The sequence below is a fragment of the Perissodus microlepis genome, chromosome 13 (assembly GCF_051167445.1).
Source record: "Perissodus microlepis isolate ML-2025 ecotype Zambia chromosome 13, ASM5116744v1, whole genome shotgun sequence".
Taxonomy (NCBI): domain Eukaryota; kingdom Metazoa; phylum Chordata; class Actinopteri; order Cichliformes; family Cichlidae; genus Perissodus; species Perissodus microlepis.
The window spans coordinates 7,886,030-7,898,652 of NC_140473.1; the positions used below are offsets into that span (position 1 = coordinate 7,886,030).

Consider the following 12,623-nt stretch of genomic DNA (forward strand, 5'->3'; position numbering starts at 1 on the left):
CCAATGAAATATCTGCCTAAACAAAAAGTGTACAGTGCACCCTGTTATCAAGTAACACACCCAAAGAAGGTAAGAATAAATAGGATACTTTTAATATACAATACAATCTCAGTACACTGTGGAAAACGCTGACAGCCAGTTGGTAAGGATATGAACACAGACATCCAGATGAAACCATGTTAACGCAGAAAAAATGTGCTTAAACAGTGCAAATCAAATGCTTGGAGAGCTCCAGCCACAATGGGAGTGGGCAACCACCAGACGATAAATCACGAGGTGACCGCAAAAGCACTTGGTGTGAAAAAACGGAAGGAAAGACCAAACTTTTACCCAGCAAATACAGGATTGACTAGAACTGGCGACATTTGCATATAAAAAGCAAGACACCGACACTCTAGCACTGTGGACTCTTTCAGGAATGTGGAGGATTAAGTTTCCTACTAGGCTTGAGAGCTGCCCCAGTGTTTACAATCCTGAATGAAGTTTAAAAACACTGCTTACCCTCTGTTAAAACCTCACAGCTATTAACTTGAAGCTTTGGCAGCACCACACACACATAAACACACCATCAGCAGCACCTAGAAAAGCAGCCGAGTCTCATTTATAATCAGACAAAATATACAAGTGTCCCGCATCTTATCTGCTGGTGAGCAAGCCGAATGCAGAAAGGAGGAGGAAAAAAAACAAAACAAAAAAAAAAAAAACAGGCAAAGGTAACACAAAATATGTGACAGTTTATCTTGGGATATCTCAGCTCAGAGCAAGCCAGATTCATATCACAGACGGACACCAGCAGGACAGGGCAGCTGTGATTTATTATAATTTCTTCTGGTGTCTATAACAAGATCCTGTGGTAGATTTGTTTTTTAACAACAAATTAACTTAAAAAAAAACAAAAAAACATGTACACTGTAACAAAGTTTACACTTCCATATTATAAATAACTGGGGTCTCAAAGGCAAGCGCTCCTAAACACCAGCAGCAACAGGATGCTCCAATTTACAGATTCACTGTAAACCACAAACACAACCAAAATAATAATAATTCTAAAACCTGCCCATTCCCACAGAGAATGAATGTGCCGTTATCACAGTGAGATATCCCAACATAAAAAGCTCCGATAACATGCACCAACCCTGAATATCTTTTATACAGTACACAAAATGTAACATGTAAGACTTAAAAAGGTAGATTTTGCCATAAATACCTGATATACATAATCCCACTTTAGTTCCCTGTTAAGGCAAATATGCTTTAAGTTTGGGGAGTGCATAAAGCGTCAGTGTTTCTCGTAACTGCGTGGGTGCAGTTGCATATATACCTACTATATGCAACTCGCCTGTCTTTGTCAAACATGCAGTTTTCAATGTATAACGCAAGCTAAGGATTTAGCTCAAATAAACCCTCATCGTGTAGGTAATTATTATAACCATTACCAGAATAGTTATTTCAATACATAAATCTATCAAAAACAGCTCCAACCAGACGTTTTCTGATTATTCATGGTTAACAATGACAGTACTGGGCGTTCTTTTCAAAATATAATGCTCATACCTCTTTAAACTTCACCTTAGCATCAATACAAAAAGCCTAAAAGACAGCTCTACTCAGAGACAGACAATACTCACTGTACATATCAACAACCAGGATACTCTAAGTTCTTACGTAGTCGTTATTTCTACAGTGGTATATCTTCTAAGTTACACTCGACAACATTGATATTACATAGGATTACTACATCGATTATGTCGTCTGGCTAGTTTCTGACAGCTATACAAAGGGTACTTTTCAACACAGAATAGTCCTTTGGGAATCACAAAAGATATTTGGTTGGTTTCTACGACGACTGTTACAAACTGAAGGGCATTACTAGATCACAAACGCCATTGAGTAACCAGGATGAGTTTATCCTACAGTACATGATAAAGTCAGAGCTGGTCTTTCGACATGCTTACCTGCGTCGTCAAAAATCGGTTGTTACCATTAACCTCACACTCGAGCATTGTGGGTAATTAAATAACTTCGGACTAAGGACAATAACATGTTTACACACGGAAATACTCTGCATACCACTCTCAAAGTATATGAGTTTAAAAGCCTAAATATTTTCTTTGTTCTTGGTTGTTTGTTTCTTGAGCTAATAATATAGTTGTAATATACTTTGAAAATTATTACACCCTCCAAGTACTCAAATTTCTATCAATATGCCATATTTTTTATTCATCCTAGGTACTGTGCACTACTATGCTGAGGCATTTATTCAGCATTCATCTGAGAACTAGTTAATAAACCATAAAAGAGAGGAGAGTCAGTGTGCAAGGTTGCATGGCAAAAGATCTATGATTCAGTGCCCTCGAAAGTAGAGTAACCCATACATATGTGCACGTAAACATAGTAACTACTATGATGGGGTATTTTTATCAATTCTGTACAAGAGTCATTATTAACATGGGCAAGTTTAACTTAAGAGCACATTTCTTGGCCGAGTAGTGACACCATGTGCGAGCTTTTGCTACTGCTACGTTACGGGAAGTTTATACATGACAAACGACTCCAAAGTGCTGCTACAAGGAAAGCACTAGATCTGAATGATCCTGGTCTGGCACTGTGTAAACATTGCCTTCAACTCGTTCTCTTGGACCTCATTGACAGCTTCTGGCTCGGGGCTTTTCTGTACCTTTGCAACTGCAAAATTGATGCCCTGAGTGAATCCCGCCTGGGTCATGCTGGCCACCTGGACCATGGAACTCTTGATCTTGGCAAAGGGGGACACCACTCGGCTGCCGTTGCTGTCGGCAGGCGAAGGGCCGAGGCTGCCCTCCACCTGTGAGCAAGCGCTTTTCTGAGAGCCTCCTGAGACTGCAGAGCTAGGCTTCTGGATAGTGAGGAGGCTGGAACTGGAGGTAGAGGATTGGACGTCTAGCTGGGATGGCCTGGGGAGCTGAGGCTCCTCCTGCTCTATCTGCTCTGAGCTTGGCTGCTTGTTTGAGTCTGCTGAGTTCTTTTTATGCACAGGCACTGCAGGGTTGTGGAGTGGAGGTATGGCAGCTTGTGGCAGCTCTCCGAACACCTCAACAGGTTTGGTCTGTGCATCCTGGACGAACTGGTGGCAGTAGGCATCGATGGGAGTACCAAAGTCAATGAGAATGGCTTCTTCAGCCACTGAGGCAGCCCCGGGAGACTTGTCATCACTAATGTGAGTTGAGCTTTCTTGCTTCCCGTCACAGCCCGTGACCCGGATAACAGAGGGTATATTTAGCTCTGCGCTACCGATGGACTGGGAGCGGCTGCCCAGTCTGGGATTTGATGCTACGATGCCGCAGCTGGGCAGCACATAGTCCACATTTTCTAAGGACCCAGAGCACGGGTGCTCCGGGTCTGAATTATAAGAATCTGAATCTGAAGAGTGTCCATAGTTTTCATTACCAATGTCTTTTAGGGCTCCCGTGCCAGTGACGTTATCTGATGTCTCCAAGCTGCTGTCCGACTTCCACAGGTTGACATGCATAGTTGGCTTTAGAAAATTGACTTTTACATCAGGCTTAGAGAAGCTGCCCAGCTTACCGAGGGGCTTGAAGGGGCCGATGTTCACATTTGTCTTGGTCTGTTTCACTTTCTGATTTAGAGTGGAGAATTTATTGAGGATGAAACTTTTGCCTTGTGCAAGGCCGGAGCTCCCTTGAACTTGGTCAGCAGGTTTGTTCTGGATCCCCATGATATCCTCGTGAGGTTTACTCTGCCGCCTGGAAAACACACGCAACTTAAGTCACAGCTCTAGCCGCTGTCTAAAAGTTAGCAATGCAGTCTGAATGTTTAACTTCGTTACACTGAAATCACATCAAAGAGAGACCGAGACGAATGCTAATCAGCATAATTTGTACTTACCTCTCCAGCTTCTTTTCAACCACAAGCAGGTCATTCCCTGTAGCCTGCTTAGTTATGCGAAGCATCTCAGCTATGCACTGCAATGTATCTGTGAAATGTCACAGTGTTAAGTCTTAAGCAATATCTGCACAGTTTAAAGTGTAAAACTAACTTTTTCTCATTTTATTTAAAGAATTCAAATAGTCACACACTACCTTTCCCATCATCCTCGGGATTTCGCGTTGCAGCTCGCAGCGTGTGAAAGTATCCGCTAGTTTCCTCGTTCTTGAAGTGCAGCCGCATACAGCAGAACTTTGGCTTCCCGAACAGAGTAGGCTCAGGACCTGCAATGCGAAGTGCAACTTCTAATATCCATTTGTAGTGATTTGCTTCCGTTTCATGAATCATAATGAGCGCAGATATTTCTAAAAGGTTACGGAAGAAACTGTTAAGCACACTTTCGAGAAGTGTTGAATGACTCACTGAGTCTACAAGAGCTCTCACTTCTCCTTGGAGTTTAACTTCTTACCAATTTCGATCTTTTCCAAACCCTCTAAAATGAGGCGTTGGTACTGGTTGACTTTATCTGCTTCTTCATCATAGCTACAAGGAAATAAATGTACATATAAGTCAAATATAAGAGTTGGGGGTTTTTTCTTTCGCAAATTTAAGGTTCAACTTACAAGGCAATATAGTATGCTTTATCAGACAGGAGCAGCAGCACATCTTCATCTTTGTTGGTTGCATCAATGAGGCTGGTGGGAGATAAGAGAACAGTGGGATTAAAAGAGCACGGAAAAGCCTCGATGGAACTATAGTTCAGCTATATCCTGATTATATAAAGCCATTAAGCATCAACGCACAGTCAGAACAGCATTTCGCTCACCTCATGTCACAGTTTATGAGGGCCCAGCCTCCGTGAAACTTCTCATCGTCTGGTAACAGCAGCTGCATGTAGGTCTGCAGAAGGAGGCTGACCTGCTCCTGGGCCCCTCTTTGGCTCTCCTTTTCTTTTTCTTCATGCTCCTTCTCTTTACTGAAGATGGAGTAAAGGTCCTCCGTCACTGGCAGGCCCATCATCAGGTCTGCAGACAGAAGCAAAAGGAGTTTTAACAAATGCAAATTAAGGATTGATTTCAAGACACTATAGGTAGAAACCAATATGAGTAGTTTTTTGTTTTCAAATACCAATCACTGCTTGTCTGTAAGCATCCCTAAAACGGTTCAGATAGTAGCGATTGGCTGAGTTCACCCCGTCCTTCATGACACCGGCCAGTTTCCTTTCTCCCGTCCTGGTGAAATCCCCCTAAAACAGGACAAAAGTGTTACCTTTAACTCGTCGCACTGCTTTTTTTATTTAATTATTTGACGACCTGAGTGCAGTGCTAAAAGGTTATGTCCATATTTGTGACATCCCTTTATGTTTAAATATGGCTTACCTAACACTTGTGTATTTGCACATTCACAGTTATTGCCCAATATGACAATATATGAGAAGTACTGTTTCTGTTTTTAAAATTTTTCTCTCTGTCAAGTCTTCTAAAGAACATTTAGAATACTAGATGCTTCCCTGTGTGTCATTTGGTTCTGAAAAGGTGCTGTTCAGTAAGTTTACAGTACGAAAACATTACACTGTACTCAGATTTGGGTAGCACTTCTAAGTAGGATTATCCCAGACCTCATACGATTAAGATACCTTGAGAGCTGCTGTGCCAGCGTACTGTCTGCTGATGGTGTCACCGTTGTTTGCCCACATGACCTGATAAATCCTGTAACACTTGAGAGGCAGAGGCTGCTCTGGAGGCATCACACCCAATTTCTTCAGCTGCAGGAAGAAAAGCACACATAAAATGCAATCCTTGATATTTATAATGGTTATGACTTTTTTTTTTAATAATCAGGATGTCTAAAATATAAGTTATCATAAACAAAAAAAATCCAGAAAATCACACCTGTTGTTCCATCACTACCCGGGCAATAGCAGCTTGGACCACATTGGTCCTGTCAAGACAGTCCATACAGTTTACTCTGAAGATGCCCTCCTGCTTGCAGATTACTCCTGCTTGGTCCACCCTGGCAGAGGGACACACAACCAGAATCAAGACACATTCACAGAAATCGCATTTTGAAACCAAACCTGTCATGCTATAGTGCTCAGGTGGCGCGACACTTACCAGGCCCACTTCATGTCAGTGATGATGTCAGAAATGGCATCTGTCAGTATCTGCACATTCTCAAACTTCATGCCGCGGCTGAGAAACAGGATACAAGAACCATACAGGGGAAGTGAATGTACTGTGGTCATATATAGATTGTGAAATTCGTGTAAAAGACGCTTGTGTAAAAAGGGTCTGTCTCACCAGTGCTCGTGAAAGTCGAATGAAACATAAGTGAGGTTAGAGTTGTTGTACAGGAGGACTTGTTTCAGATATGCATCACCAATTATCTTCTCCCGCCCACTTTGATCCACCAAGTTAACGATGACCTAAAGAAGACACCAAAAAGTGCTGTCACTGGATTTTTAAGATTTTTGGGTTCAGTGAAGAGTGAAAAAATAAATATTAACTTTATCACATGAAAAAAAAAAAAAAAAAAAAAAGGGAAACAGGCTTAAGTCTTTAAAAAAAAGTCAACAGCTGAGCTCATCACAAGCTTAAATAAAAGTACTGCTACACTACTGTAAACACTATCTGAAATAATCCAAGCTACTGACAAGCAATGTCACTGATCATTAGCAGGATGTTCTGTTTTAGTTACAACAGGAAGCGGGTTATGCAAGCACTATGTATAGCTGCAGACACCACAACCCAAAGTAAATAACAGAAAATGCATTTAATAAATAGCCTAAGCAGATATACGAGTATGCACTCTGGTGAGGAACACTCACCTGCTTCTTGTACAGTTTAAGTTGTTCTTCAAAGTGAGCAGCAAAGTAGGTCATAGTCTCCTTCTCTCCTGAAATGTCAGATGAAAATATGCATTAAAAACTTTTTTATTATTATTGATTCTGGTGAAAGAGTTATTTATGTTGTTTCCAATGCAAAACAAGGAGGCAGTCACAGTTAAAATAATTTACTGATTACAATCTATAATTTATGCAAGAAATAAAAAATAATAATAATCAGAGCAAGGGCAGAGAAGCTAGGCTACAATTTTTAAGCTACCTCATGAGAAATTGCTACTGGAAAGATTTCTACACAAAGAGTGTCAGAAACCATCAGTTTAGGTCTAAATACAAGATAGAGCTCTACTGACCTTTTTCTATCCGTGGCCGGGGGTTGTAGCGATACCCTGCCTGACTCCAAAAGACAGGCACAGAGCCACGAGTCTGCACAAAGGACAGAGTGTGGCTGTGCACGTGAATCAACTGCTCCGTCTCCACATAGTTAGCTACATGGCCGTCTGTATCCACTCCTCTGCGTTTGTACCGCATCCCTTTGGGGGAGAATAATGCATGTGGACTATTCAGACTATTTATATCCTGGATCATGCTTCACTTGCAGACAATAAATCAGCTAGCTACCAGAATGTGCCTTAATTCCTTGATGCAGCCCATGCAACTGGACTGAATCAGAGCATGACTCCCCTAAGGCAAACTCTACCTGCGCGGTGGCGGCTACGTCTGGAGATCAGGGCCACAGTGAAACGAGGATGGATGTCATCAACACAAGTGATCTCCTTTGGTGGGGTGTCAGGGCTGCTCCGCTCTTCATCAGAGGTCTCATTGTAGTTTACCACCAGTTCCTCCACCTGCACAAAGCCCTGGATGATTGGTATCACCCAGAAGTCAACCTCTGGGACCTGGAACGTTCAACAGACATTAAGAAAAGAAAAATAGCCGGACAGATTAAAATTTAGTTTGAGGCCAGGTTGATAAGAAAGTACTTTGCATCCCGCCTTTGAGTATTTTCATGCTGCTTTTAATAACACCCTGGCATTTATCAGTATATACAAATGCCACATTTAAACAGCATGACCAACTACACTCTTTTAAGCTGACTATTTTACAGAAAATACAATGACTCTGTAAGCAGTTTTCAGGAGAACACGGTGTTTTCATTTAATTCTAATTACTCAGGCCTGAAAATAGAAAAGCAGCACTAAGCAGACGCTCTCTGTATTTCCCAGTAGATGGGTGGGGTGGGTGTTCAATACCTGAAGGTCAATAAGTTCTTGGATCATGTGTTTATTCCAGAAGAAACGGTCATCCACCTTTAACACAGAGTAAAAACACAGTCAGCCACAATAAGGAGTTTTTGTAGTAGACATAAGCAGAATAAAATAACTTCAGTAACTCCAAACCTGCTTCCACAGAGGCATGTCAGACTTATCAGAGTCTCCTTGACGCTGGACACTGTTTGTCAGATCGTAGGTCATGCTGTAGTAGAAGGAGTCGGAGTCCATGAATATCTTGTACAGCTCATCCAGCAGCCGCCTCTCGAGGCGTTCCTTCTCTTTGTTTTCCTTGACCTGGAAAGCAGGGGAATACTGGATTGGGCAGGTGGAAAGAAAAAGCAAGTCAACAAAAGAAGAAAATCCTAGAAGAACTTCAAAGCCTTCACTAGTTTGAAAGAGAGGAAAGGTAGGGGATCAGTTTCAAGATGATAATCCATGCTTGTGTGTAAAACAAAACAATACCTTTTTCTTGATGGGCACAGCCACATTAGATTTGATCTGACTTAAAGTTTTCATCAGCTTGGACTCATCTGGAGACTGGGCCAGCTTCTCTGGTTTGTCGATGCCAAAGTGATGCTTCTTGCAAAGCTGGAAAAAAAAAGAAAAGAGGATGGTCTATCAAATTTCTGCAGCTTTACAAATCGAAACATGATAGTGATATTTAGACCATCAAACACGTTCAATGGGACGAGGACAGAGTTGGAAAAAAAAGTGAATTTGGTATCAGATGTCAGATATTAGATAACCTCTACAAAAGCAGCCAAATGGGACACTAGAGTAAACTATAGTAGCAATACTACTACAGGGCTGCTGTAAACAAGCCAACATCTACACTGATGCACACACCAGGATTTCTATGCACAAAGGGAGACACGTGTTCATTCTGCGCTATAAGGGACAAGTGGACAAGATTTAAAAGCCATTGTGCTAACAATCCACCGCCATTATTACTCACTTGGAAATATTCTGTCTCACCATCCACGAAGCTCCCCTGAAAAACTCAAATCTCAGCAATCAACATCCTTTGCGGTCTGCTGCGGTTATTTTATGTCTGCATGTATTTTTTTTTTTTAAACTAGATATGTGGGCAAAAACAAAACTTATCTAAACAACTTCTACACCTCAGTCCATTCTCAGAGCTGAATCATACACTGACTCATATAGTGTATTCTTGGATACATTAATACCAATTTAGGATTTTAACTGTTAGAAGTACTGCCCAGGGAACTGAAAGCATGATTAAAACAGAAGTTAAAGAGCAGAATAAACAGCGCATGTGTGCACACCTCAAGCTCGAGCTCCTGAGGCTCTTCGTCAGACAAGGGGATGACGGCGATCTTGGTGATCTTGTAGACTTTGTGGTTTCCCGGTAAGTGGCCGACCAGCGCTTTCTGACGGATTAACACAAGGCCGAGAGGAAGATCTGTCAAGAGGAGGGGAGAAGAAAAAAAAAAGGTGGGGGAGTTGCATCACGGGTGCAAAATTCCTCACATTCTGAAAATGTGTGAAGAAAGCAGCTGCACATCGGTCATTAACGGCAACACAAGAAATCTCTTAAATAATATCGCTTATACTAGAATGTATAAAAACAACAAAAGCACTCGGCATCATACAAATCGGGGCTTGTCATCAATTGAATCATCAGTATTGATTCACTCCTCTTGATTACCAAACAGATTTCAAAGCTCTTTCACGCATTTCTTTTCACACCTTTACTGGTGAATAAGAAACATCCTGAGCACCGGATGATTTGGCGGCACAAAAGTCCAAGCACACACAGATGGAAAGCACTGGCGAGAATGCGCCTGCTCTGCGAAGTGTTCAAAGGTCTTCCGTGCTCCACGTACCTGTGTGAAGCTGTATCTTTCCAATGACACCTTCCACCAAACCCAAACACACTGGGTTCCAAGCTAACAGCAGGTCTGTGGCTGAAAGAAAAATACAGAGATGAACCACGACAACAATGCTGTAATACATGCGCTGCAGCATATAAGAAGCCATAAGTAAAAAATTTTCTGCAGACACAGTTTGTCTGTTTTTTTTGGTCACAGTTTTGCATATGAGTTAATCAAACAAAAGTACAGTAGTCATGACAAAACGACAGTCATAGATGGCTGGTGCTCTGTTACATGCAGGAACTTGTTTTGTTTTGTTTTTTTAATTAATACTTAGAACACTCTCAAGCCTAGATGATGTGAACGCTGTGTAAAGGTGGTGACAACTCACAGGCAGTAGACTTTCTGTCTCAAACTTGATGGGTCTCTCACTGTTTGTTCGTGCATATCTATATAAAATGACAGCTATACACTTGCAGGAAAGTCTGCCTGCTTTCATTTTATTGAATAAAATGTGATATGATGCATGAAAAGACAAGCTTTGCCTATTTATTTATTTTTTATTTCCGAACACCAGGTCAAGTATAAGGTCAGCCCAGTAAATAAAACGCAATGTTCTGCATTGGTGAGAGATTACACATCACAGTGGAGGAAATTGGAAAAATGTGAAGGGTGTGGCTAAGGGTGGAGAACATCAACTGTAAGCTGCCCTAAACAATGAGTCTTCCTGTTCCACAAGCCAGACAATTTAATGTGCGGGGGAACCGGCTGGGAGGGCCCCCACAAAAAAGGTCTAGAAAACGGCAAAATTTAAAAAAAAAAAAAAAAAAAACATCGTAAAAATAAAATAAATTAAAAAAAAGTCAAAAAAAGTAACAACAACAGCTTCACATAGAAAGTACAATCAGTGAAATACTTAACTATGTGCGAGAGAGTGGAGTGGAAACGCAGTGAGGAGCGGAAACCCTTTTTCCAATTAAATAATGAAACAGTGGTGCAACTAAAAACCTGTTCAGGATGGCTGCACAACCATACTACTTCAACTGCCACAGGGGACAACCTGCACAGCTCTCATAAAACTTTTTCTTTCCCTTCTGCTGGGAGAATGTTAATACCACAGGCCTTGGTATTCATTTAACATCAAAGCATGTCCAATCATTAGTCACAGCTGAGCCAGTGTTTCAGTACTCGCTTATGTGACTCAACAGCCAGAACCTGGCAATAACACTCAATATGCTAGCTTTAAATTTTGGTCTTTATACACTTTTATATCAGAATTATATTATAATTCAGCTCTCATTAATCAATCACTTTTCCGGTTTTTTCACCTTGTCGTTGTCTTGTTTTATATCCGATTTGTCTAAAAAAAAGAGCTGAAGAGTGAGATGCACCTTCCAGTGTGTAACATAAAGAGCAAAGTCAGAAGTTTGAAGTCTGTTAGGGGTGTTGGCACTGTCGAAATGAAAGCAAAGAAGCGATCATTTCAAAGCTTGGGATCAATGCTTGAACCATTAAAAATACCTTTTAGCAAGCATTTGTTGTGTTTAACGGAGGCAGGTAAATTAGCTTCGATCTAATAATCATCAAAGGGTTTATTACAGAGATGAATAAGCGTCAGACACGAGAGATTAAGGCTGCTGATGTGTTTGAGGTACACTGGGACAAAACCCAATGAGCACAGTGATGCTGTCAGCTTAAAACAAGCCAGCAAAAACGACGCTTCGTCTTGACTTTAGTGGCAAGTCCAAATGTTAGTGGCACTGTAATGTAATGTTAAATGGCCGGCTGCAGCAGTGAAAAGCGACATCCACATCTAGTACCTACGTACCAGGTCTGACGGTCATCGTCCCGTCTTTTCGGCTGCACCACAGAGCACGGTCCCCGCTCTGAAGAATGTAGTCGTCTTTAGCTTGAAACAACTCCATTTTTGTCTCTTCAGGTTACACAAAAACAAACAACTAGCTGGTCCGACAGCCCGGTCCTGGTCCTTCACGTCTCGACGATTAACCGTCGATAGCCTCGGTTAGCTCGTTTCCCACTGGCTCGCGTGCTACTAGAGCTAGCTACCTAGCGAGCTAGCGGGAGCAGCAGCTGGATGCGTGTCGGATTTGTTTATTCCACTTCTGCGCATATTGATACTCAAACTCGCTCTGTACCGGAGTAGCATCCCTTCCCACGGTCATGCTGGACAGAGTGAAGGCGGCTACACATCAGTGAGTGAGAAACAGCCCCGAGCTGAAGCAGCGGTGAGCCGTTCAAGACGTAATAGGCAGTTTCCTGGTCTAAACAATGACACGTGACATCCGTCATCACCGGTGTGTGCAGGTACTGATCATAACCCCCCCACGTCATACTGTTTACCATATGATTACTGTAATTGTTAACTAATCTTATATTTACACTTTAAAGGACTAAGAAGCTATAAAAATGTTACCAACACATTTCCCAGGTGTTATTATTTAACCACAGCTAAACCAGTACTGGGCTTAAATCTGAATGATAAATGCTTTCAAAATTAGGCGGTTATCTGCTTGAATAACCACCAGACAAATATAATATAATCGTTAAACTCATGTTAGAGGTTAAGCTCATTCATCAGTGAAGGGCTCATTTTAACTGTCCACACCCATCCAGGAAAAAGAGGGCAGAAATGTTCCCAGTCATGATTCACTGTGAGCCTTAGGGAACAGGGAGGGAGCAGCTGACCTCACACTGTGTGATAACTGTTAATCTCACCATGGAAAAGTC

General features: G+C 41.7%; 1 protein-coding gene across 2 annotated transcripts; it reads right to left on the bottom strand.

Moving 5' to 3' along the window:
• Window positions 1-70: 70 nt before the first annotated feature.
• Window positions 71-12,176, bottom strand: inpp5f (inositol polyphosphate-5-phosphatase F). Of its 2 annotated transcripts, none has more exons than XM_084947795.1 (20): window positions 11,704-12,176; window positions 9,888-9,968; window positions 9,327-9,463; window positions 8,503-8,628; window positions 8,167-8,352; window positions 8,020-8,076; window positions 7,467-7,665; window positions 7,120-7,299; window positions 6,752-6,819; window positions 6,225-6,349; window positions 6,039-6,116; window positions 5,817-5,937; window positions 5,561-5,689; window positions 5,053-5,170; window positions 4,751-4,949; window positions 4,548-4,619; window positions 4,394-4,467; window positions 4,080-4,208; window positions 3,886-3,973; window positions 71-3,743 (listed from the first exon to the last, which is right to left on the bottom strand). In XM_084947795.1, the coding sequence occupies exons 1-20, from the start codon at window positions 11,798-11,800 to the stop codon at window positions 2,579-2,581; spliced, it is 3,429 nt and encodes a 1,142-aa protein (XP_084803921.1). In that variant the 5' UTR covers window positions 11,801-12,176; the 3' UTR covers window positions 71-2,578. The 2 variants fall into 2 exon arrangements, with proteins under 2 accessions (XP_084803921.1, XP_084803922.1); XM_084947796.1 differs by having other exon boundaries at window positions 8,167-8,334; window positions 11,704-12,175.
• Between the last annotated feature and the right edge of the window lie 447 nt (window positions 12,177-12,623).

Bases quoted from the DNA above. Each gene is read 5' to 3' on its own strand.
- inpp5f (XM_084947795.1), bottom strand. From the start codon at position 11,800: ATGGAGTTGTTTCAAGCTAAAGACGACTACATTCTTCAGAGCGGGGAC. The intron at 7,300-7,466 runs GTAGAGTTTGCC...TCTCCCCCAAAG, and splicing joins ACGTAGCCGCCACCGCGCAG to GGATGCGGTACAAACGCAGA. The intron at 5,690-5,816 runs GTGTGATTTTCT...TTCTTCCTGCAG, and splicing joins GGGTAGTGATGGAACAACAG to CTGAAGAAATTGGGTGTGAT.